At 41.2% G+C, this 27,007-nt stretch overlaps 1 protein-coding gene across 1 annotated transcript in view; it reads right to left on the bottom strand.

Annotated features, from left to right (window-relative positions):
• The window catches only part of ALOX5 (arachidonate 5-lipoxygenase), a 71,853-nt gene extending 45,372 nt beyond the window's left edge, over window positions 1-26,481 (bottom strand). Inside the window, exons 1-4 of the mRNA XM_069071313.1 lie at window positions 26,019-26,481; window positions 12,546-12,744; window positions 11,408-11,489; window positions 4,533-4,655 (exon numbers count right to left, since the gene is read on the bottom strand). Of these exons, the coding sequence (XP_068927414.1) occupies window positions 4,533-4,655; window positions 11,408-11,489; window positions 12,546-12,744; window positions 26,019-26,309 (695 nt within the window). The 5' untranslated portion in view covers window positions 26,310-26,481. The remainder of the gene's footprint in view (window positions 1-4,532; window positions 4,656-11,407; window positions 11,490-12,545; window positions 12,745-26,018) is intronic.
• Window positions 26,482-27,007: the final 526 nt, after the last annotated feature.

Here is a 27,007-nt window from a genome sequence, read left to right as displayed (position 1 = left end):
GCTGTTGCTTTGTTTGAGATTATGATTGCTACATGTCTTTTGTTTTATACTTTAGTTGAAACATAATAAATTTTGCTCCAGCCCCTTATTTTTTTTTAAAGCAATCGGGGTTAAGTAACTTGCTCAAGGTTACACGGCCAGGTGTTTCTGGGTGGGTAATAAGTGTCAGAGCCTGGATTTGATCCACATGTCATACCGACACTGGAGCCGGTGCTCTTACTCGCTGTGCTACCTGGCTGCCCCTCCAGCCCCTTATTTTAACTTAATGTGCATCCTTCTGTTTCTATTTCTTATAAACAACATATTCTATTCCATTCTGCTATCCTCTTCCATTTTATGGGTGAGTTCATACCACTCACATTCACAGTTGTGAGTGTTAACTATATATTTCCCTCTATCCTATTCCCTTATATTTTTTCTTCTCTCCAGAGCCAAATAACATGTTTCTATTCTGTCTTTCTTTTTTTTTAAAGCCCCTCTTTGAAATCTTCACTCCTTAGTTAGACTTTGTTTGCTTAAGACTAATACCTTCCATCCTTATTCTACCCTCTTTCTTATTTCACTCTTTCCATTTTCCCTTTTGTTTCCCTGTTGAATAAAATATATTTCTGTACCCAACTCTGCATGTGTATTCTTCCCTTTGTTGACCAGTTGTACACCCTAATTTTGTGATATAATTTTGCCTGTATTTCCTCTTCCTTCTTCCTTTCCTAGAATATTCATCTTATTGCCCCTTTTCATCCTTCTTTAAAAACTGTCAAAATGTAAGAAATCCTAGACACTCTAGCAAATTAAAGCTCCTCTATGATGCTGACAATGTTCTGAGGGGACACACATATCATCTCCCCCATTTAAATGTACATATGAATTGAGCATAGGATGATAAATTTAAAATTGAAAAGGACTTTAGAATATATCTAATCCAACCCCCTCCATTTACACATGAAAAAACTAGATCTCAGAAGAGTTAAATGATATACCTAAAGTCACCCAGGTAGTAAGTAAATGAGGCAGGATTTGAACCCAGGCTTTTCAATTTCAAATCCAGAACTCTTTCTTTAGCATCATGTTGCCTCTCTCTGAAGACCTTGAACAGGAGGAAGGAGTCTGAACCATATTTGGTCAGTAAGAGGGAAGTATCATTAAAAGATTTTTGAGCAGCAGGGTGACATTTTAGATTTTAAAAAGATTCATCTGGCACTGATATGAAGGAGAGGAAGAGGCTAAAGGAAGGAAGTATACATGGGAAGCCATTTCAAAAGTCCTGACAGGTGGCAATGGAAATCCATGACTGGGGTTGTAACAGTGGGAATACAAGAGACATGATTAATCCAGAGCTAGAATCAATAGCATGTGTTAACTGACTAGATATAAGAAGTGAAGGAAATCCTTCCTCATAGAAAATGATGAGGGATTTTTAAAATTTTTTTGCAGATTTTTTTAATCTGCAAAAAATATTAATGCACAGAAGATAGAAATAATCAATGGGGGGGTGTTGTAGAAAGATCAGCACATTAACATACTCTTGATGGATATGTGAGTTGGTCTAATTATTCTGGAAGGTCATCTGAAACTACCTGAAGAAAGTGATTAAATTTTTCCATCCCTTTGATCCAGAGATCTCACTGTTAGGCATATACCCCAAGGAGATCAACAAAAAAAAGAAAGGTCCCATATACACCCAAGTATTCATAGCAGCACTTTTTGCGGCAACAAAGAACCCCAAAAAGTAGATACTCATCTATTGGAGAAAAACCGTACAAGTTCCAATATGTGAATGAAATAAAATATTGTTGTACTATAAGAAAGTAAACATTATAAATGTAGAAAAGCATGGGAAAATTTTAGTGAACTGATGCAAAGTGAAATGAACAGAACAAGGAAAACAATATGCACAATGATCATGACAATAGAAAGGGAAAGAACAGTAAAATACATAAAACTGAATGCTGTAAAAGTATTATGACCAACCATCCTGGACTAAAAGAAGAGATCTCTTTCTGCTTCTTTGCAGAGTAGGAAGCTATGGATGTGGAACACTGAAGACTTTTTGATATACTGTTTATTTTGGATGAAATGTTATTTTTTTCTTTGTTATAATTCTCTTCCTTGTTGTGAGGAAGATGGGGATAAAGGTGAAATTTGGAAATGTAGGTTATGTGAAAAGACATTAAAAATTTTACTTTTAAACTTCTCTTAAAATAAAAAAGTGTAGAAGACAACACAATTAGAACAATTTTGTTATTACCTTGCTAAATTTTACATATTTTAAGAAACAAACTGTACATAACAGAAGCTCACAGTCTCTCACACAAATCCTCTTTCTCCTTATTTGTATATTGGAATATTTTCATTTGTTGATGATTGTTCAGATCTAAGTCCATCCATCATCCTCTGATCAATCTGACACCCCACCACCATTTTTCCAGCTTTATCATATACTGCTCTCCACCATGTCCTGAGGGTTCTAGGTAAAATCTCTAAACACTGTGAAGTCATCTCAGGATTCCAAGCAAACAGACGTTGCTGACAAATTCGGCCAACTTTACAAAATGCTTATCTATAGTCCCTTCCTCTTTCTGTCACTAGTCTGTCCTTGGTTTCCTCCTCTTCTCTCCCCTTAAAGAGCCAGCTTAAATTATGCTTCTCCCACAGCTGGCACTGAACTTTCCTTGCGCAGAACATAACAAGCACTTGGTTAGTACCTGTGCCTTATGCTCTGTCTTGGATGAGTGTATGAATACCTGACTAGGAAATAATTGACAACATCCTCCAGGTTCCTGGTCTAGTATCTCCCTAGTAGAGTGTAAGTTATATAAAAGCTATACCTTAATCGTCTTTATATTCCCCTAGGTCCCTGGTCCAGATATCTGCACACAAAAGACCTGACTTCAAACCCTGGCTATATGACCTCAGACAATTTAACAGTTCCCAGACTCAGTTTCCTATTCTGCAAAGTGGGGATAATATTTGCCTCTCAAGGGTTGGAGAGGAGGCTTAGAAGGGAACTGTCCCAATGGCTAAATAGGAAACATGTCATGCTTGGATGCTACGGACATCTCTTCCCCAGGAGCTAGGTGGGGACTGTTGCAATGTGTTATCAGTCATGGTTGATTTGTCAGTCAATTTTGAGAGTTCAGAAGGAGGATTATGGTATATCTAGAAGTGGTTGTGATATATGTAGATATATATATTACTAATAAAAAGTTTTTTTAAAGACTAAAATGGGGTACCAATCTTGCCTAACTAACCATATACAATATAGTTAGGCAAGATTGGTTCCCCATTTTGGTCTTTAAAAAAACTTCTTTTATTAGTAATACATAAGTAGAACTAGAAAAATAATGTATACCATGATTAATAGAAATAACAACAATAAAATCACAGAAATGGAACACTACAAATTTATAATGACCAAGCTTGATCCCAAATCAAAAACAGAAAAATGCTCCTGCCCTCTTTCTTTGCAAAGGTAAAAGACCACGGGTGTGGAAACATAAACATAATGTTGGATTTGGTGACGTGTTGGTGAGCTTTGTTGACCTGTTTTGCCCCTTCTTTTTCCCCTCCATGGTCTTCACCACGTGACTCAGTTTCCTTCTCCCTGAGGAACTTCCCTCAGTATCTGGGACCTTCTCATCCTGGAATATCCCTCTGTCATGTCATGTCCTTCTCCCACTGGTGAGGTCCTTTGGGGGCCTCCATTTTGAAGATGGACCCAGGTCACCCATGCTTAATTCCCCTCCCTGTTGTGCTATTTTCCAGACTTTGACACCATTCCCCCAAAAGGATACCTTCTCTGCTCTACACTCTGAGTTATTCAGTTCCCTTTTGTATGTTGTCTTCCCCAATCAGAATGGAAGCTTCTTGAGGGCAGGAATTGTCTTTTTTTTTTTTGCTTGTATTTATATCCCCAGAACTTAGCCCAGTGCCTGGCATGTAGATAACTGCTCAGTAAATGTTTGTTGCCTTGCTTTGCAATTTTTTATTCCTTGTTTTTATTTTGGTTTTTAAAAATTTCTTTATTCCTTGTATTTTATTCCTGTGACATGAAGGAAAAAGTGACACACTGGGAAATGTAGATGATGTAAAAACTAAAAATCAATACCACTTTTTTTAGATACTCAATGGATCAATTTCATGCAAAACCGAGGGGGGGAGGTGGTGCCATAGTTACATAAGCTCGTGCTACGTTAACGTAGAGTCCAGAATCCCTTTTTAGTTGTCCTCATATGGTTGTTTTGAGGGCTGACTGGAGAAGGCTTAGCTTTGCTAACCAAGCCGCAGACATTGAGGGAATCTGGTTGAGAGTATCAGAGATACAGCTGTTCAGTTACCCATTCTTACAGACCAGGCTATAAGTTTGCCCTGAGAACCAATCTACCAGCATCATGCTTCATAAAGACTAAGACTATTGCCAAGTTCAACTGACTTTCAAAAAGTCAACTATATAAATAGAAAGAAATGGGCTGCTCCCTGGGTTTGCAGCCCTGAGTTGCTGTTGTTGAGCTCTTAGGCACTCAAAGACTTACGCTTTGGAGTAATTTAGAACAAAGTCCACTCCTTTCTCACTATCGAACTGAATGTCTCGTGGTAAATCACTGTGATATTTGGCATCGATGCTTAAGGGGAATCCAGGGTTCCACTCCATCCACCTGAGAAGAAAGAAGAAGGAAACTGGAACTGAGAAAAACTGTAGGAAAGTTCAAGGGAAACTATCAATCAAAAGAATGACACTGACATGTGGAGAAGTAACTTTCCTAAAGCACAGATCTGACCACGTCACTACCCCACTTAATCAATTCCAGTGACTCCCTATTACCTCTGAGATCAAAGCCCTTAACCACATGGCTCCAACCTACCTTTCTAGTCTTACTATACAGTGTTAATGTTGATCACAGCATTCACATCTCTTAATCAATTGAGATTATGGTGGTGGTTGTCTGCTTGGCCCCGAGGTCATTCTCCCTCCTTTCTCAAGTTCAGGACGTGGCTCACTGTCTTCCTCTCATCCCCAACTCCCACCATTTATATTAGGGGACTTCAATATCCATGTTGATATTCTCTAAAATCCCCCAATCTCCCTACTCTTCAATCACACCTAAACCACCATCATATACTATATCTCACTACCACTCACAAATTTTATTAATTTATTTTTAGAATTAATTTTATTCATTTTAAACTTTGACATTCTACTACCTGACTACAGCTTCCTATCACTCCATCTTTCTCTAATGCCTCAAACTCCTAAATGCATTCTTCACCCTGATTGTCGGAGTGACAATCCCTCACAATCTCCAACCCCTCTTCTCCTCAGTCATTATCCTTGTTCTGACTTCACTTCTCTCCCTCTCCAATCTTGACTCTATAGTTAACCAATTTCAGCTCTGTTTTGCTTCTACTCTAGAATCCCTTTGCCCTTTGTATAATTACAGCGTATTCCATATTTATAACTTCAGCCCACACAAAAGTATCTACTTCCTCTACTCTAATGCATTTGCTACTGAACTGAGCTGGAAAAGTCACACAACCCTGTTAACTGAGTATGTTAATAATTCATGCTAAATGCTATCAACTGGGCCCTCACTGCAGCAAGGCAATCCTATCCCTATTTGATTCTTTGAGTCACTCCCCAAAAAAAGACTTTCCAAGTCTACTTTTTCCCATTTAATCTTGCCATGGTTCCCCCCACCTCAGTTGAAACCCTCACCTCTTACTTTCATGAGAAAATTGAGGACATTTAATGTGAGTTTTCTCTCTCTTTTATCTCAAAATCCCTTGATGGCATCCCCTACTCTCTGACAGTGAGGTGACCCTTCTCCTTGTTTCCTTGTCCATTTACATGTACCTTTGAGTCCTTCCTTCTTTTCCAGTAGAATACCACCTCAAGCATTACCTCGTCTCTCTAACTGTATTATCCTATATACAGATTCCTTCTCTACTGCCTTCAAATGTGTTCATCCCCCTTATCCACAAAGACGCAACATTTACTATACCCTTCTACCACACTTCAATTACTATTACAATTATAATTCAACTGCTATTACTTCAGGCTATATATCTCTCCTATATAATTATATCCATGTAGCCTATACATCTCTTTGCTTTTTCAGCCAAATTGCTTGCGGAAGCTGCCTACAAGGCATTCCCTCTTCATCTCTGCATTTCAGAATCTCACGTTTCCTCCAAGGCTCAGCTCAAAGGTCACATCCTACGTGAAGCCATTCCTCACCACTCTCCTCACCCCCAGCTGCTCATGCATCCCCATACAGTTATTTCACACATCCTTATAGCGGTGCATATCTCCACTGAAAGAATGAAGTTGACGGAGGGCAGGGACAATTTCCCTTGCTTAATTCTACTCACAAGTAGGATGCCTACAGGCATAAATTCTCTAGAAACCTGCATCCAGAACCATAGAATTTCAGAACCGGAAGTGCTTTCAATAGCCATATGGTCCAACCCATATCTGAACAAGACTCCCCTCTATGACATACATGACAAGTAGTCATGCAGTATTTATTTTAAGACTTTCAGTAATGAAGAAGTCACTACCTGTTGAAGCAGCCCATTCTATCTTTGGATAGTTCTAATTATCCAGAAGCTTCTCCCTATATCAAGCCTAAGTCTACCACCTTAAAACTTCCCTCCCTCCCTCATTGCTCCTAGCTCTACCCCCATCTCTCACCTCCCCAGCAAACATAACAAATCTCATCCCTATGCTGTGCAACAACCCTTCACATAATTGATGATAGCTGCCATGTCCAAGGTGATACACTTGTAAACGGCAGAGCTAGCATTAGAATTCAGGTCTCACAACAACAAGGTCAATGTTCTTTCTGTTGGAGTGTGCTGTCTCATCTAAGAACTTGCATTCTTACCATATATTAGGGAAAAGAGAATTTTATGACATTAATAAATGACCAGAGAAGCAGCTTAGCATAGTAGACAAAGAGCTAACTTTTGAGTCAGAAAGATCTGGTCTCAAGTCCTGCCTTTGACACATCTTAGCTGTGTAATCCTGGACAAGTCACTTAACCCCAGATGACTCTCTAAGACTAGAAGTTTAAGAGCAGGCATTGCTTTGCATTAGTAGACAGAGCTCCTTATTGTGAGAGAGCTTCTTATATCAATAAAATCATAAGTCTGATAAGAGAAAAATATGTGTGTGCGTGTGTGTGTGTGTGTCCTGACTTTCTCATATGGAGAATCTGTCCTTAAACTGCATCTCCTCAGTGGTTATTTCATTTCAAAGCACTATATTTACTTCCATAGATCAAGATTTTTTTTTGCAAACAGTGCAAAATTGGGGGCTTCCTGAATAAGACCTAAATGGGAAAAAGGAAATATGATGTTATGAATAAACAATCCAAAGAGGAAGCAACTAAAAGTGGAAAAAAACTGAAGATGATGTTTGAAAATGAAGGGGGAAATGTAACTAAAGTAGAGAAAGAGAGAGAGACCAAAGGGAAAAAAATCTTTGGTGTGTTCAAGTAAGCAGATGCCTGAGATTCATCCCAAGCTAAAAGAATTGTGAATTTTCAAAAAGGCAATAAAGTCATAGGTCTGAGTTGCTTCGGGGCAAGTAGTCTTTTTCAGCACATGCCAGAAGAGAATTGGTTGAAGGAACTGGGAATATTTAGCCTGAGGAAGAGCTCAGGGAACTCATAATCTCTGTCATAAGGTGTTTGATGGGCTTCCATTGGGAAGAAGGTTGAGACTTTTTTTTCTGCTTGTTTCTAGAAAGCAAAACTGGAAACCATGGGTGGAAGTTGAAGTCTGCCAATGAAAGGGAAGTTGACTTGCTCTGGGAGGTAACAGGCCCTTCTCATTGGAAGTCTTAGAAATTGTCAGGAATGTTGTAGAGAGGATTGATTCAGGGGTGTGGGCTGAACTAGATGTCCCTTCTGTTTCTGAGAGTTTATGGTTCTGTGATATTTACATCTTAAAGAGTAGCAGCATCTTGGTAGTAAATGATGTGAGGTTTTTGTTACTGTCTGTCCTTCGCTTTCAAAGAGGACCAAGGACCTTGTGAGTGATTTCTTGACTTGTGTGTTAATTGAAGGGAGGCAGAAGAAATAACACCTGAATGTTTGGTACTCAGGCACCGACTGGGAGAGATCAAACTGAGACAAAGCATAAAATGGAAATGTAGGAAAACGAAGAGCTACTAAGAGGCTCAAAAATTCACGTGAAACAAAATCCACCAAAGGATTGTGAAGTGGATACAGAGCGTGAGCAAAAATAAGGCGAATGAATGATTCCAACTCAAGAAGGCAAATTCAACCTTCTCAGTATTATGGGGTTCAGTAGGATCAAAGACTAAAATAGTCTTCAAAGGGTATTTTTATTGATTTTATACTTATTTCTAGCCTGGGGCTATAAGTGCATTGCTATTGGGTAGCGGTCTTGGTATGGAACCTCCTTCTACTAATGCATTTCAGCCATAGCTACCAGGGACACTGGGAGATTAAGTAACACACAGGTGATCACACAGCTAGGAGATGGTAGAGATAGGATTTAATACTCAGTCCTCTGACTCAAAATTCAGTTGTCTTTCTACAGCACCTTCTACAGGAACTGGGAATTTCTCCCTATGCTTGAGGTGGGGAAGATGGGAGAGTCAGGATATTGTAGCCATCTGAGTATCTGAAGCAGTTATGTGGAAGAGGGCTTGGACAATGCTATTCTTGCTCTAGAGAGCAGGACTTGGACCAATGGATAAGAGTTTGCAAAGAGGTTAATTTTAAGTGGATTTCAGTAAAAAAAAAAAAAAACCTTCCCAACAATTAAACTATCCTAAAGTGAAATGGGCTTATGTGGGAGACAGTAGGTTTCTCATCACTGAAAGTGTTCAAGCAAAGGCTGGATAATGAATCGTCACATGTACTGCAGAAGTGATCCTTTTGGGGTAAGGCTTTCCCTCACTGGCTTCTGAGGTTTCCCTCCAACTCTATTATTCTACCCCTCCTTTAGTCTTTTCTTCAGCCTAAACATCATCAGTCTCTATATAGCAGATCTCAAGACTTCACCAGCTAGGTTGTCCCCTTCTGGAGGTCCACCATCTTACCAGTTCCTACATGTTCATCTAAATAAGGCAGTAACTACGCATGAAGGGATGGGTGCTCATCCTTCTATGCTAGGAAAAGGAAAGAGCTTAAGAGACTATGGCCTCAGGGTATGACTAGCACTGGGCAAGCAATTCAGATGAAGGTAGGGGCATCGGCTGCCGTAGCCAAAGAGCAGAAATGTGGAAGCTCAGAAAGGTTTTCCATCTTTGCCCTGGGAGCTTGGCCAGAGGGCAGCATTTGGGCACGGGTTCATCTGACTGATGAACAGCAGAAAGTCACTGAATTGAAGCTAAGCAGGATCTATCTGTCAGTCAGGGCAAATCTGAGAAATCTAAGGATTTATTACACCATGATATTTATTACACCGGGATGTCACTGGTGTAATTTCCAAGGAGTCTGACCCAGTATAGAGAGGACAGAGGAAAACAGAAGTATTACACCTGAGAGGCAACCACAGTAGAACTAAAAGCTGAGTCAACCACAGTGAAACATGGAGAGAAGATCAAGCAACATCATAGTCTTTGAGCAAATGCTGGATCTATCAGAGAAGTCTTTTTCAAGTTAAGGTTGGACTAGTTCAGGGAGTTCCTAACCTGGGGACTGTGAAGTTTCTTTGAATATTTGATAATTCTATTTCAATATAATTTATTTCCTTTGTAATCTTGTATATTTGTTTTATATATTTTAAAATGTTATTATGAGAAGTCCAGTCTGCCAAAGGTGTCCACAACATAAAAAAGGTTCAGAACCCCTAGACTACATGGCCTCAGAGGTTACCTCCAACTCTAATATTCTATGACTTTAACTCCCTCCCTTCCAAATATTTCTTCTCCTTATCATTTCAACCAATCTTTGCATGACGTAGCATTGATCTTCAACACCTGAGTTGCCCTCCTCTGGTCTCCCCATCTGTCAGATGTATCAGTTGGACTAGCTGCCCCCAAGATCCCTTCTGTTCTAGACCTGTGACCTCACGATCCAGCTCCAAACTCAGTGTTCATGAAGTCTCTGATCATCTTTGTCTATATTTACCTTCCACTGGGATATGCTAAGCTATTCCGATGAAGCAAAACCAGCTCATGTAGCGGAAGACCAGCCTTTCCCCACCCTCTTCAGAAAGAAGTCTGGGAACCTTTCCCAGTGGCAACTTCCTCTTAGCAGGTCCAACAGCTGTTTGCTACACTGGTTGTTGGGGCTATAACAGTAGGCTGTGCCCATAAGGGAATCATTTGTCCACAGCTGAGCTAAACATTTCTAATTTCTGTTGAAAGAAAAAGAAAGCTTTGGAGAACATTGATGTAGAGGTCTTCCCATCCACTTCCTACTACAGGGAGAAATTCCCTTTCTTTAGATAGGTCTGATCTTACAAAAAAGAGCTGCCCCACCTTAAACCAGGCAAGTCTGAGGAATCCAGTGCCTACCCTGCCTCAAGCCTAGGGATGCCTCCTGCCCTCCCAGGGGCCAATACAGTTGTTATTTAGCTCTTTTGAATCCCCTCTTCTCCTCCTACCTCTTCATCTCTAGTGGTGAGACACAAGATGGAAAGTGGGGGAAAAAGCAAGCCAGCCACTCTGAGCTCACTCCATTGCAACATGAAAGTGGAAAAGGTCACAGAAACTTTGTGCCAGGGAGTTTTATGACCTTGGGTAACTGCTCACATGCAGAATCCAATTTAATTCAACCAACATTTATTAAGCTCCAACTTATGCCAAGTACTTAAGTACTAAGGACACAAACTCAAAAATGGATGTCCCTGCTCTCATGAAGCTTACATTTTATTACAGAGACAACACGTACGTTAAAATTAAATATGAAGGGGTGGCTAGGTGGTGCAGTGAATAGACCACCAGCCCTGGAGTCAGGAGGACCTGAGTTCAAATCTGACCTCAGACACTTAACACTTACTAGCTGTGTGAACTTGAGCAAGTCACTTAATCCCAATTTCCCTGCCTTCATCCCTCAAAAAAAAAAAGCAAAAAAAAAAAAATAAAATAAGAAAGAAATACAAAATAATTTCATAGGGATAGAAAGCCAGTAATAGAGTTATCTGGAAGAGGGGGTAGAGTAGGATAAGCTTCTTGTGGGGAGAAGGCAGTTGAACTGAGCTTTGAAGGAAACCAAGGATGTTTTGAGGTGGAGGTGAGACTGGAGTATGTCCCAAGCATGGGGCAACCTGTGCCAAGGCCTGGGGTCAAGAAATTGATCATCACGTAGAGAGGATTGCAAGCAGGTCATGTCCAATGGAACATAGACCATAATGTGCAAACATTCTGGAAAGGGCATTAGCAGAAACCAGGATCACACCATCAAATTGTGTCAATGTTACAACTCACCGATAGAGTTTCTGCCGAGTTTCTAGTTCTTTGCGTCTGTGCTGCTTGAGGACGTGGATTTGGTCGTCCCGAGCCAGCTTTGCTGTAAAAGAATGAAGACAAGTGTGGATGCAGCCAGAGAGAATCACCTAACATATAGAAAGGAATGGAGGTCCTGTGGTTTCAGGTCCTATTCTAAGAATTCCTGGCAAGCCCAGGTATCCATCAAGGGCTGGGCCATCTTCAAATTGAGCCTCTTCAGTCTTTAATTCTGACATCACTAGCTAAAGGAGAGGAGCATGGCCATGGCAGGGAATCTCACTAAGAGAAGGGAGCTCTCCTAGCCTGGAGTCTTGCATTTTATATAAAAGAAGAGGGATTTCAAGCAATAAAAGTAAGTCCTAAAGTCAGTTTATGTTAGACAGTGAGGGGAGGCTTTCCATAAGCCTTTCTAGTCCCAAGCTAAGAAGCCAGAAGAGTGCTTAGGTTTGTGTCCAAAAGCACAAATATTAAATTATAGAGCCTAAAAGCTGTGCACATCAGTCCTAGAAGTAGGTGGTTAAGATTTACCCCCACTCACCTGGTATCCTTCAAATTCAATTAGGCAGATTCTCTCTGGGTCTCAAATATTCAAAGGATCATAGGCTCAGAGCTGGAAGGGTCCTTAGAGACTGTCTGGTGAAAATCCTTTATTTTATAGGTGAGGAAACTGAGGCCCAGAGAGTGACTCTCATGATGTAGAGTCTTGGAGTCTCAGTCACTTATTGACCCACTCCCGGCTGCCCATCAGTCTGATAAAGGGGGTTTTGATGATCTCGAGCTATACTGACCTACAGAAGAGTTCTTAGCCCAGATACAAATGCACCAACTAGATCTAAGGTAGAAATGTTCACAGGGCACTGAGCTACTAGTAACCAATGGACTCACCCAAAGGAACTTAGAGTCAGAGGATGTCAATTTAAATGCTTGCACTAGTATTGAGTATTTGTGTGTCTTTGAGCTAGTCCTTTAACTCCTCACCTTCAAAATGGTGGTGCTGGACAAGATGATCCCTATGATCCCTTCCTTCCTGTGATCTCAGTTCTCTTGTAGGCATAGCATCCCTCAGGACATACTTACATTTCAATCTAGCCCATGAAAGAAGTCTTCTAGTACTCACCTCTCCCATCTCGGAGGACAATTTCGCCCTCTCCAGTGAACCAGCGGTAGCAGGGGAATTCAATGTATTCTCCATAGGGAGTCTTCAAAGTGATATACTTAAGATACCAGTCATCATGAAGCCAATACTTTCGTTTTTCAACTTTGATCAGAAGGATCTCTCCGAGTTCTTCATCCACAGTCACATCATAAGAATCTACCTGTACAGAATAAAAGGCAAATCCAACTTACGATCTAATAAACATATTCAAGTTTCTAACAGATCTAGATCTCACAGCAAGAAATTGTCTTGCTTTGTAGGAGAACAAATGGAAAATTAATGGTGTATTTGTAGACTCCACTCTCTCCCCTCTCCCCATGGTTATTCAATTCCCTTGCCAAGATACATATATGCGTGCATACATATATACATACATGTATAGATATGTATATATACATATATGTGTATATATATAAATTAAATTTTTTATCCTTTATTTGGTAAACTTAATAAAAGTATCTGACTTGGGGTGGCTAGGTGGTGCAATGAATAGAGCACCGGCCCTGGAGTCAGGAGGACCTGAGTTCAAATGCTGCCTCAGACACTTAACACAAAACTAGACTGTGACCTTGGGCAAGTCACTTAACCCCAACTGACCTACCTTCCCCCCTCCAAAAAAAGAAAAAAAAGTATCTGATTTCTGGCAAAATAGAGTAAGGACATAAAAGAGCTTGGAACTCCAAACATCTTCCTTAAAAAAGGCAGCAATAGAGTGCCAAAGGAAGCTTGCAGAAAAGAAAAAAATATAGCAAACTGATTTTACAAAAACCTTCTAGCAATAAATAAATGATACAGATTAAACAAATTGAAAGGGAGACATCAGGTGAGTGAAAAGATTAATTTAACATCAACAATGTCCACCATCAATGTAGCTGAAACTATCATAGGATCTAATTGTGGATAATAATTGTGCTAAATTAAATAAAGGTAGAACTGAAAAAGTAAAAAAAAAAAATGGGGGGGGGGGGAGCACACAACAAGAGGATAATAATATGTAAACAATTTGGAATTATCCATGGATAACATAAAAAATGTGGATGAGAAATAGAACTATTCTATTGGAAGTCAAAATAATATAGGTAGCAGAACAATCACCCAAGGAAAAAAAAGTTAAAAAATCAACACAATTCAAAATTACCCAATAACCTTCAAACAAAGTTAAAGAACTAGAGGAGATTCAGAGAAATAAACTGAGAGATAATGAAATTCTTTAAAGGGATGAAAAAAAGAAGAATCTGATATGACTTCAGAAAATCGTACAAGAAAATTTCTCAGAATTATTAAAATTAAGAGACATATTGCAGATTTATGGAATACACTAGATGGCAAAAAAGGATACATTCAGACGCAACTCACCCACATATGCGATCATCATATTCCAAAATTATAATGATGGAGAAATTATTTTAAAATGAACTAAGGGGAAAAATTATATATATATATATATATATCAATTACTCAAGATTTTTCACCCAAGATGAGGAATAATAGGAAGAGTTGGTATATCATGTCATGAATCTAGAGAAATTACACTTCAGCCTAAAACTACCTCCTCAGCTAGATTAGGTCTATGTTTTCAAGTCATTTAATATCATTAATAATATCAAGAAATGATCATTTGATAATGACGATATCAATGGTCATTTCATAATGCACACAAGAATTTCAACTATTCCTAGAGAATCAGCCAAGGTTGTGTAAGATCTTTGATACTACAAACAGGTATGAAGAACTTCAACAAGGAAAACTCTGATTTAATTTGAAAGCTGTTCATAACTAAGCTTTGGCTCAATGTAATTTCTGTACTACTAAAACAGTAGTAGACTTGTTTGAATCATCAGTTTTCTCAAAGTAACCACCTTAGGGGGAAAAGGCAACAAGATAGTAAGAGTGTTTATATAACGTATGTATGTATGTATGTACATATATATATAAATGATATAATGTAACTACCATAGGAATGTACGAAAGAAACAATAGCTTTGGTTTTATTAACATATGCCTCAATGTAAATACCATTGAAGGGAAACAAAGTAGGAACCGAATTGTATCATTTGGGTACTAGAGTATATAAATTGGCTTTGAGAAGAAATGATGAATAGATATTTAAGATACATGTAGTGGGGGGGGGGAGGGAGTTGGTCAGGACATTATTCAATTAAAAATGGATCACAATTTGGTGGAAAATATAAAGAGACACCCAGTACACTATACCACAATAAATTCCAAATGGATCAATGACCCAGTGTTTTAAATCATTAAAACAATGTTGAAGGGAATGGAATCATATTTTTCACAATTGTAGAGGAAAGAAAAGCCCCTAATGATTTAAGAAAAATTATAAATTATATATAAAATACTTGAAGTGATTATATAAAAAACCAAAAGTTTCTGCACAACCAAAAAGCAAGGCATCCAGAATGAAGAGGAAAGAAAGCCTGAGGAGGAAAATCTGCAATAAACAGATAGAATTCTAACATCTAAAATCTATAAGTAATTGGCACAAATTTGTAATATGGGAAATTCCGTAAAATGAGTCCTCAAAGAACATGAAGAGGGAGCTCAGTCCAATGACAGACAGACACATTAAACACTTGATATGTGAAAAACACTTGGAATATAAAGTTAAATACTCCTTGTCTTCAAGAAGCTTTTAGTCTGCTGGGGGTGGGAGTGGGAGTGAGTACAACATAGGAATATGTGTGTATGTGTATATATACGTATACACATGTATATATGTACATGTATACACACACATACAAAGTCTGCACAAAGAATACACAATCCTTTAAAAAGGAACCCTGGGGAAACAAGGAAAGGGTGTCACTGGGTTGTAAAGAAGTTAGGGATCTTGTGAGGAAGAAATCGATTCCAAACACGAGGCAAAGACAAGGGGGCAAGTGATGAAATGGGACTGATGGGGGCAATTCAATTCAATATGATTCAATTCCATTTCCTCTCCATTCAGTTTCTATCATTTCAATTCGCTCTACTTTTCCCACCAACTTTACTACCTTGAATACCATGCCACCCCCAGGATAAGGGGATCACCTGAAATCTTCTCACCGTGCAGACTGACTCAGTTATTGGTCCTCAGCACCATCTCAGCCCCCTCAGTTTCCTTTCCCCTCTGGAGTGCAGAGTGAAAGTTCTCCCACAGAGGGCTCAGAACTTTGCAGATAACTGTCCATTTGCATGCCCATTATCCATTGGTTCTGCTTGGTTTCCACTGAGATGGGTATTCCTGGTGGTTCCACCTACACCATCATTTCAGCTTCCTTTTTTATATTGTCTGACTTCATTAAACTGTAAGCTCCTTGAGAGCAAGAACTATCTTTTCCTTACTTATATCCCCAGTGCTCAGTAGAGTGCCTAGCACATGGTGCTGTACCAAGCACTAGGGATAGACTACATTCCAGCCATATTGGACCATTAGCTGCTTCAGAAACTCGAGTCAATAGTCAATTTACTACCTCCGTGCATTTACACAGGTCTAGAATTTACTTGCTTCTTATTGCTGCATTTCAGAATCTTTATCTTCCTCCAAGGCTCAGCTCAAGGGTCACCTCCTCCCCTATTTAGTCTTCCTTGATTCCTCCAAGCCAAAAGTTTCTCTCCAACCTTAGATATGCCTGGTGTACTTTGTCTGAATCTCCCCTTTGCTTTCATCATTACTTACCTTGAATTATACTTACTTGGATTTCTGTCATATCATGTTAAGAAAGAGAATATTGTGCAGTGGAGTGCTAGATTTGGAATCAAGAGGACCTGGGTTCAAATCCTGCCTTGTCATTTACTACTTACAGGACATGATCAAGTCCTAGACCTCAGTTTTCTCGTTGATAAATGAGGGAATTTGACTGGATGATGTTGATACTCTTCCACTGTAAATCTACTATCTTCTGACCCCAAATAGAATGTAAACCCCTTCAGGGCAAGGACTATTAATCTTTGTCTTTGTAGTTCCAGTGCCTAGCATAGGACCTGGCCTCTGTAGTAGGTGGTTAAAAATAGATTTCTGTTGAATTGAACTGAAATTCTCCAGAAAATACAGTTTCATTTTCAAAAATAATCACCACTGAAAAATGAGAGACAGAAACTTTCTAATTTTGCTCAACACATGTATCAACTTCTCAGGGCATTATTTAAGTGCCTGTTGTGTGTATTGTGCAGGGCAGGTAAATCTCTTCTCTTTTTCCCAAGGGGGGAGTTCAGCCAATGCCCAGACAAGAGGAGACCTATTTCTTTCTAGTTGGTTATTTGGACAGGGCAGGTCTAGGGGGAAGGCTACTCCTTTTACAGTGATCCCTGAATTTTATTCACCTTTTGAGGTAGTGCTAAATCATAGAATGGTGCTATGAATATTGGGAGAACTGTGTTGAAATTTTTGGGAAAGAAAAACTCAATGCCATGTCAAAAGATTTCTGCAAGAGGGTAGGACTCAACTGAAATAGAAATCTACAATCCCATGATCCAATGGAATATTCTGTGCCTTAGTTTCCCGAGATGTAAAATGGAATAACACTTATAGTACTTTTTGCACACATTTGTGAGGCTCCAGTGAGATTATGTCTGTAAAGCACTTAAAAGACTTTACATACCTTCAAGTGTTATTTACATTTTAGCTATTATTATTGTTATATTATTATTTGTTGTTATTTGTAATATTGTTATTATTATTATGTTATTGTTTAAGGTTTCTGAAGTGCTTTGGGGGCTCATTGGATATGCTCAGCAACACTATAAGGTAAGTACTCCAGATTCATTGCTTTGGGTTGTGCAAAAATTCATTTTTATTTTCAATATTAAAATTCATCTATCTTCTATAATTCTATTTGTTGGTTAATTAAATGTTTTCTACCTTTCTACAATGACCATAGATGCCATTCCATTATCTTCCAATATTTTGTGATCCATTGTTTCCATTTAGCCCAATGATCCATTTCAGTATTTCTGTGTATTGCGCAAGATCTGAATGTAATCTGATTTGATTTGTAAAATTTTGAAATATCTCTCTAGTTCCTTGTCTTATGGTTTACACAAAGGGCAAACACTTCTAGCATTCTGATCAACCAACATGCCATGAAGGTAGAAAAGAGGAAATTATCTTTCTGTATACCATGGATCTTGTGTGGTCCTTACTTAAGCAATTTTTCTAAGGACTGAGGAACTGAGCCCTTTCTTTGGGTTTAGAAGACATCCCACTGGTTTCAAATATGTCTCTCTGAGGAAGATATAGTCAATAAAGATTAAGCACCTGCTATGTGCCAGGGACTGTGTCAAGTACAAGAAAAAATAATCACATTACAGTTGATTCTCAAAGGAGCAGACTGGTACAAATTAAACCAGGCAGTCTAATTCCCACCCATGATATCATTCTTTATGTTTATTGGTTTCTTGATTTTTACATTCCAGTTTGTCCCAATCCATTATAGATGCTTTGGGACCTAGAAGAGGCAAAATGACCAGGGATAAGTGCTCTCATTGGCTAATGGACCTTTTAAAAGGTATAGATGGGGCTCTTCTGACTATAACCCTCAAGATATGTCATGTGACTCCAATAAAGGGCTGGGGAAGAATGACCTCTTCTTTACCCTGGTATCATGGCAATTCTACCAACACTTCCCATGTGACATGTGCTCAACTAAGAAGGCTTGGGGGATGTCTGGATGCCTTTGCCTCTTTAATGTTTGTTTTTTCCTGATCTTAGGCAATGCAAGGATCCCAGAATGACTGTCCAGGACTGGAGGCCTTGTGAGCTCCAAAGGACAGCAGGGGAAACCTCTCCCTCAGACAGAAGTCTGACCCATTTGACCGGCAGACATGTACCAGGAGTTGTTTGGACACTGTCCAGCCAAGATGAAATCAAAATGTCTAGCAATTCTTCAAGCTGCTTTACGTTCTGATGAAGCCCAAGTGTCACAATCCTAGCACACTATACAAGTAGCTCTAAGTTGTTACTGATCCCTGTTCTGTTAATGGATGCTTGTCACTTTTTTTTAATTAGTGTTCCTTGTGTGTTTAATGTGAATTACCTGTTGCCTGACCAATTAATATTATACGCTGAGAACTTTGCTTTTGCTTCTTCCCTGTAGAGGCTTGTTAGCTTTGTGAGCCATAATCTAATTTACTATCATTAAAATTATCCCTAGGGAGTTGAGGGAAGGAAGGACTCAGCAAGCCAATGAATAGGAGAAAAAAGGAAGCCCCCTTCACCAGAGGCAGGCTCTCCAGGACTGAACCTAATCCAAACCCAAAACAGGACACAGAAGGCTGCATACCCTAGCTCCTATGGGCTCTGTTGAGTGGCTCCTCAAGGATAATCTTAATAGGATAAAAACACACCCACTTGAAAACATGAGCTAATACCATGTACAGTGGAGGAACCTCATCAAGGCAGAGTACAGACAGAGAAGAGAAGAGGACCCAGGACAGAAGTCATCTATGCTTGGGGAAAGAGAAACATTAACCAGCAAGGAGACTGAGAAAGAGCCATTATATGTGTAGAAAAACTAATAGAGAAGTCAATGGAGGAGGAAAAGGAGGAAAGTGTCCCTGGTGGAGGAGATGGTCAGTCATGCACAGAAAGGTCAAGTAACCCGTGGACTGAAAAAAAAAAGGCCAGTGATCTAGCAATGGAGAAATCACAGCTGGCTTTGGAGAGAACAGTTAGTAAATGTGTTGGTTTTGTTTTATTTTGTTAAAAACGAACATTCCAATATTGTTCACAGGCCAATGACAAGTTAGCTCTCAACAAGACTGAACTTTATTCTGACACTGTTAAGCATCAGAAAGTCCAGAAAGCCCTGCCACTACAGGAAAGTGAAAGGTACCAAGGAAAGTGGGAGAGGAGGAAGTGAGGAAGGGGGAAGAGGAGGAGGAGGGAGAGGAAGAAGAGTAAAAAGGAGGAGGAAGAGGAGATGAGGAAAAGGAGGAGGAGGGAGAGGGAGGAGAGGAAGACAATAGAGAAAAAGGAAGGGGGAAAAGAACAGTAACAATAACAGGAGGAAGAAAGAGAGAAAAGCAGAGGAAGGAGAAGATGAGTAGAAAGGGAAGAAGAAAAAGAGGAGAAAAATAGTGAGAGCACAATATGGGCTCAGGTTATGAAGAATCTGACAGAGAAGAAAGAAAAAGCGAGGGGAGGGAGACCAGAACTGTGGGCATTTAGCTGGACTAAAGCCAGGTATCATTACCCCTGGTTATAACCAGGGGCATGGTGAAAACCAGCTACATATTTAAGCTTTGAAAAAGAAAGATGGGGAAAAAACTGCAGACCTGGGAGAGGGATGGGGGGAAGGCAGTTCTATTTTTCTATGAGAGTTACTCCCTTTCAAACTGTTTCCCTTCAAGTACACATTTTACAGGGAAAACTGAGGCACAGAGAGGTTAAGTGACTTGCTGAGAGTCTGTTATGGGAATGGGAATTTAAGATCTTCCCTGCCCCGAGGCCCTTTGATAGCTCAAGTGTATCTGGAGCCTGTGGCGGGAGGCTTGGTTTTCAGGAATGCTTTTTGACTGGGCAGTGGGTCAAGAGGGTTGTGACATTCTCTGAGCCAGGAGAAATCCCTGATGTGAGGCTTTGCTTTGGGGCTCACTTTGAGAAATTTTGTGTGATTTGATCAGATGAGACTCTGGGCAGCTGTTGAGCCCCCCAGCTTTGAAAACCCAGATGTTGATGCTTCCCTCTCTGGTAACTGATTAGGTATGGATATAATGGTCAGACAGTTAGAGGCCTGTCTGCTGAAATGTTTCTCTGTCTTCTTATAACTTCTGCTTGTAACCTGTCTGTGTACTCTGAAGTTCGGGATGCTGACTTTTTCCCCTGAACTAGGTAAATGATACGTTTGATTGATTAAAGCAAGATCGTTAACCCATTTTGAGTCGCTTTCCTTTAGAAAAGCAGATCTAAGAACCTGTGTTGGCAGGCACCCTGGTGATGCTGGGGTGCTTGCTGCTACAGAGTCATACAGTTAATAAGTGACTGAGGCAGGATTCAATTCTGTTCTTTCAGACTCTAACCACTAGAACTCCAGCCACTATGATATCTCATGGCCTCTAGAGGAAAAACCAACAGCAGAGGTAGCCGGATATAATGCATAGAGGTGGACTGCCCTTGGGATTTAAGCCCTGCCTCTGATATTTACTGAGTGACCAAGGACAAGCCACTTAGGTTCTCAGTACCCTGAACACTCTATAAGGTTATAAATTAGAAAGGCAGAATGGTGTGATGGATGGAGGGGCTAGATTTGGGTTGAGAACCTGGGTCTAAATCCTGCCTTTTAGTAGCTGTGTGACTTTGGGTAAGTCATTTAACATCTTAGCCTCTGTTTTTTTATCTATAAAAAGAAAAGGCTGTACAAGATGGTTTCTATGGTCCCTAGTATTCTTACTGAAGAGTCAAAAATCAGTATCAGCAGAGGAAGTCTTAGTACTGAGAGTTCCCCTCACTGCCAAAATCTAATGATCGTTCCTAGAGTCCAGCGAATCTGTGCCCAAAGGTAGATCAGTGTTGGCAGGTCTGAACACAAGCACAATGAGAAAAGTCAGAATGTGCCAGAGTTCCTTCCAAAAGAGGAACTACCCTCTGGGACTGTGCAAGAGAAAACGTGAAAGTCTTTTGCATCAACAGGAACTTTCTCAAAAAGCTAAGAGGAAAAAAACCCCAACCCCACACAAATGAGCCCTTCAACAATAGCAGCTTAGTCTCCACAGCTGGTTTGCATGAATCCGAGAATTCAAGTGATTCCAAGTCTTTCTCTACCTTCTCCAGCTTCAATCTATGAAAATGGAGTATTGGTCATGCAAATCGCATACAAAATCTGCTGGAGGAGGTCTCATTAGCCCTATTTATTCACCAATAACATTTCCATGGTTCCATGGAAAGAGGGATGTGAACAAGGGAGGAAAGATGAAGAAGGGGAAAGTAAGTCAGTAGGAAGGTACCTGCATTTTGTCCATAAAAGACACCACTCTTTTCTCAATAGGCCTCACTGTCATCAAAATTATTCACCATGTGAAAATGCATGGGAGAGATCATGGAGGGGGGTGGGGGGCTGGATCTGGAGTTGGAGGACTTGGGGGCCAATCCTCCTTACTATCTGCTGTTACTTTAGCCAATATAGTTTCATGAAACATTAAGTTCCTCAGTCTGGAAAAGGAGGGGAATGGGACCAGATGACCTCTAAGGAGCCCGTGATACCATGGTCCCCTTCATGTGTGCCAGCCATTGCAGAGGACCACAGGAGCACAGAGTGATGGCTTCTTCAGAGACCACAGAGGAAATGGAATACCAGAGAGATCACATGACTTGTTCCAAGTCACTCGGGGGGCTAATATCAGTCAGGAAAATGGATACTGAAAAGACATGTTAGGAAAGAGCAGAGGAACAAGGCTCAACCCTCAGCTCTGCTCCTTATGTCTGTGACTTCTTGGAAAGTCTCTTCCCCACCTATGGGCCTCACTTTCCTCATCTGTAAAGTAAGGGACTAGATGGACTCCACAAGAACCCATGATTGTGAAATCTAAGATCCTATTAATGTGATTATATGAGTTGCCAAATTTGGCTGAGTCCACTCCATCATCCCTCCTGTCTGTCCCATTTTTTGCACTCATACCATACTCACCCTTGTCCAGGCCCTTATCCTGTCTTGCTTAGAATATTGTGACAGCTTCCCAGTTTGTCTCCCTGAAGTCTCTCCCTTCTCCAAACCATCCCCAACACAGCTGCCATCTTGATATTCCTGGAGCTCAAAATCTATATTGCTCCTCAACTCAAGAAGCTTCTTCAGATCCCCATTGCCTTGAGGTTAAAATATAAACTGCTCTCTTTGGCATTTAAGATCCTTCACAACCTGGGGTCCAGCTGATTACAAATTACTGCACCCTTATACACTATATCCTCCAGCCAAAGAACTGTTATCTGGACTAATCTTTTCATCTCCCACCTTTGTTTCCTACTTTTGAGCAGGCTACTTATGGTTCCTGAAAACTGAGCTCCCTTCAAGGCCAGCTGAAGTGCCAAGGGGACTTTCCTGATTACTCTAGCTTTTAGTTCACTACCTGGCTTCCCTTCTCCCCTGACACACCCTCCCCCTTTGGGTATTTTTAAAGTATAGCCTATATATTTAATTGAACACACGGTAGCTAGGTGGCTTGGTGGATAGAGTGACTGGCCTGGAGTCAAGAAGACCTGAATTCATCTGTGACCTCGGACATTCACTAGCCATGTGACCCTGGACAAGTCACATAACTTCTGTCTGCTTCAGTTCTCTCCTTTGTAAAATGGGAATAATTATAGCCCCTAGCTCCAAGGGTTGTTGTGAGGATCAAATGAGGTCTTTGTAAAGGGCTTCAAAAACATTAAAGTGCCATATAAATGCACCTTCATCCTCCTCCTCCTCTAGGCTGCAAGTTCCCTAAGAGAAGTGACTGCTTCACGTTTGTCCTTGTATCCCTAGCACCCAAGACAGAACACAGTAGGTGCTTAATAAACGATCATTGATTGACTAATTGATTAGAAAGGACACTGGATTTGGAGGCAGAGGATGTGGGTTTAAACACAGGATCTGCCACTTATTACCTGTATGACTTCGGGTTAGTCTCTCTCTCTAGGTCTCCTTATCTTCATCTGTAAAGTGAGGGACACTGAAGTAGATGGCTATGGAGGGTTCTCCCAACTCTGAATCTCTGCCCCTATATGCTTGTCACCTAAACTGAATGAGATAATTGCATGCACTAGCAGACATGGTTGGGGTGGGGGGTGGTTTAGCTCAACTTTTTTCTCTTTTTAAATTTCTGTTATAAAAGATGGTTCTATTTTCAAGGGCAGGGAGGAGGGGAGTGATACATTTAGAAATGAAGGTGTTGTCAAAAATAAAAGGCATCAATACAAAAATAAATAAAATGGATCATTTTAAAAGTTTGATCTCATACTACCCAGAAACTTCACTATCACCCCATGCTTGGAGTCTGTCATGAGAGCCTGCTGTGAAATGGGGTCCCTTTGGCAATACCCTGCTCTCAGATAAGAGCCCAAGAGGCAGAGGTGAAATGATATTCAATCCCTGTCAGCACTAGACAGGGCTCCAGTGATGTTCTGGGTATTTAATTTAGAATCAAACGTAAAGCTTCAGCCAGAAAAGAAAATACCTCAAAGTAATTCTATCTGCCTAGCACAATGATGGACAGCCGGGGGTTCAGTGGATAGAGCACTGGACTTGGAATCAGGAAGACTAATTCATCCTTCTGAGTTCAAATCCCTCCTCAGACACTTACTAGCTGTGTGACCGTGGACAGATCAATGAACCCTGTTGTTTGCCTCAGTTTCCTCATCTGTAAAATGAGCTAGAGAAGGAAATGGCAAACCACTCCAGTATCTCTGACAATAAAACCCCAAATGGGGTCACGAAGAAAAAAAACCTCTCTCTTTGATGACTTTCATTCATTCATTCATTTATTCATTCATGCATTCAGCCCCACCATCTGCCAAGTTTTAGAGACAGCTTTATCCAGATTAGATCTGTTCAGAGTCCTAGTCTACTACAACTTTCTCTAACTGCTGTAGCCTGTAATCAACTTGAGGGCCAGGGCCATGGCCTCCTGTTTCTTACTCAATTTCATCTCTTCTACCCGCCCCCCCCCCAGCACTTGCAGATAGTAAATGTTTACAGAATGTTTGCAAATTAGAGCTGGCAATAAAATATTTGAATAATTCCCAGACCTCTCCTTGACTTGACACTTCTGTGGAATCTGCTCTAATGAAGGGAATTATCTCTTACCAAGATGGTTTTAGTTCAAAGCTTCTGACTCTGGGGTCAGGCTCATGGAATCCCAAGGGACCTTGGGGCTATCCAGTCTAACTCTTGCCTACAACACATTCAACAAGGAGCCATGCAGGCTTTCCTCAAAAATCTCTAGGAATTCATTTTTTGCCCTCTACTCCCTACCCCACAGGTTCTACTTTCAGATGGCTCTAATTGTTAAGAAAATTTTCCTAACAGCAATCAGAGGAAAGAGTAACATTCAGTGGCCACATCTCTGTCTTTGCCCTTCCCCCTTCAACCCAATGAGAAAGCTTTGGGCCTCCTCAAAGTCTTTTGAAACCCTTTCAGTCTAATGTTCTACACATTGCCTGCTCCCTGCACTCCCTAACCAAAACTGTTAGGTAATGTCTACGTGGTCATGCTGATAGCTCACACTTGTGAGCAGCAGCCTTGTGAGCCAGGAAATGCAGGCTCGGAGAGGTTAAATAATTTGTCTATAGACACACAGCTAGCAAATGTCAAGGCTAAGTCTGAACTAAGATTTTTAAACTTCAAATCCAACCTTCTTCACATTATTATGGCTGGCTTAGACAACACAAAGATATTTATAGGATCCAGTCTACTTCAGACCACCAACCCAACTGTCAACCCCCAGGAAGGGGCAATCAATCATTATTACTTCTTCCTTCCTATGGTCACTGGCTGGGGTGGTGGCTATTTTCTAAATACTCAAGGAAGGGACAACCAAGTATTCAATGAGATGTCACCGTATTTGCGAAGGTGCTAATGACCTTTACATGGCGACACCTTCCCGAGGCTTTAGAACTGGAAGGCACCTTGGCAGTCATCTAGCCCAATGCTATGAATTGGCCTCTCCCTGCCAGATTGGTCCTGGAATGACCATATAAGAACCAAGAGAAATAACTGGAGCTGTCACGGGCTCATGTACTCATAGGACTAGGGTTAAAGAGGAGCTCAGAGAAAATCTCTATGGACCCCCCCATTTTCCAGATGAGGAAAATGAGGCCCAGAAAAGTGAATTTAGTTGCCCAAAGTCACTCAAGTATTGAGTAGAAGTGTCAGGATTTGAAGCCAGCCAGGTCCTCTGATTCCTAAACTGGGATTGTATCCATTAAGTAACCCTGCCCTTTGGTGTGTTAGAAAATCTGAAATCTGGTCCCAGTTCTGCTGCCATGACCAGGAGTGTGACCCTGGACAAGTCACCCCACTTTTCTGGGCCTCCCTCTATCCTGATGAGCAGTGGAGATGGGATTAGAACTCAAGCCCTCTATGTGAGAAATAAAGGGCTACACAAAATAGAAGGGGTCATGATGATGAAGAGAGAGGGAACCCCTTATCTTACAAGACAGTGATGCATGGGGTCGAAAAGTGCAGGATTTCCAGCTTGGGGGCCCAGGTTTCGAATCCTGACTATGCTACTACTGTGATGTCACCCATCTGGGCCTCAGTTTCCCTCTTAAATGAGGAACTTTGTGCTTAACCCTACCCCCCGCCCATGACCTCGGAGGTCTCCTGCCGCTGGGGCTCCTGGTCCAGGGGTCAGCCTCTTAGGGATCTGAGGGTGCCCCAGGGGGTTCTTCTCTGCTGCGCTAGTCTCTCGGATCTCTAAGGACCATTCAGTGAGGAACCTCTCTCTCCTCCCAGCACTCACCGCTCCCCTCTCGAAGTCATTGTAGAAGGGCTTGTCCAGCAGGTGTTTCTCGCTGCAGCGCACCGAGCCCACAAGAGTCAGGTAGATGTAATCATCGGTGCCGGCAAACCACTGGCTGCCTGTGGCCACGGTTACGGTGTAGGAAGGCATGGCGGGGCTGGGGGACCGCGGAGAAGCACAAGAGCCACGACTGGGGCTGCAGCGGTCTCCCTCCAGCCACAAGGAGCCCTGAGAGGGGAGAAGAGAGGGGGCGGAGACCGAGGCACGCCGCCCCACCCTGGGACCTCCCATCTGCTGACTCCAAAGCCCAAGTGGTCCACCCTGCACCGGGTAGCTGGGATTATTAGGATCCTGGGTCTAGGACTGGAAGGGAATTCGAGACCTTCTGGTGCAAGGTCTTCATTTTACAAACAGGCAAACGGAGCCGCAGGGAGGCTAAGCAACTTTGTGCAAAGGTACATAGCGGGATAGGAGTCAGAAGGGCCAGCAGGGAAACTCCTCAGTCCCAGCTTCACTGCAAACCGAATCAGAACCGTCTCCTTTCTTCCTCCACCCCTCCTCCACAGCCTGTGGCAGGCTTTGATACTCTGCACACACCGCTACAGAACATACACACACACACGCACACACACTTTAAACCTCGCACTCACGGTGCTGTGATTGCATACAGCGCCAGGGCGCCTATTAGTCAACAAACTTTTATTAAGTGTTTATAACAGGTGCTGGGATAGAAAAAAAAATAGGCAAAACCAGTCCTGCCCTCAAAGAGCTTGCATTCCAACGTTGGCGATTGCACGCTGCAAGTCTGTGCATACAGCATATGTACATCATAGCTTCGGAGGTGGTGGGAAAGGGGGAGATCGTGCAAACGGAGAGAAGGACCCTGTATAAGATTCAGAGCTGTCCAATCCTCCTCCTCATAGTGCAGAGAAGGAAAGGGAAGGCCAGAGTTAAATGACTTGCAGAGCCTCTTTCCAAACTGGTGTTGA

The sequence above is a fragment of the Petaurus breviceps genome, unplaced genomic scaffold (assembly GCF_028583685.1).
Source record: "Petaurus breviceps papuanus isolate PSGF00001 unplaced genomic scaffold, PetGlider_PUasm1.0 90825, whole genome shotgun sequence".
Classification (NCBI taxonomy): Eukaryota; Metazoa; Chordata; class Mammalia; order Diprotodontia; family Petauridae; genus Petaurus; species Petaurus breviceps.
Note: the sequence above shows the minus strand (reverse complement) of the source record. Positions and strands in the feature narration are given on the sequence as shown.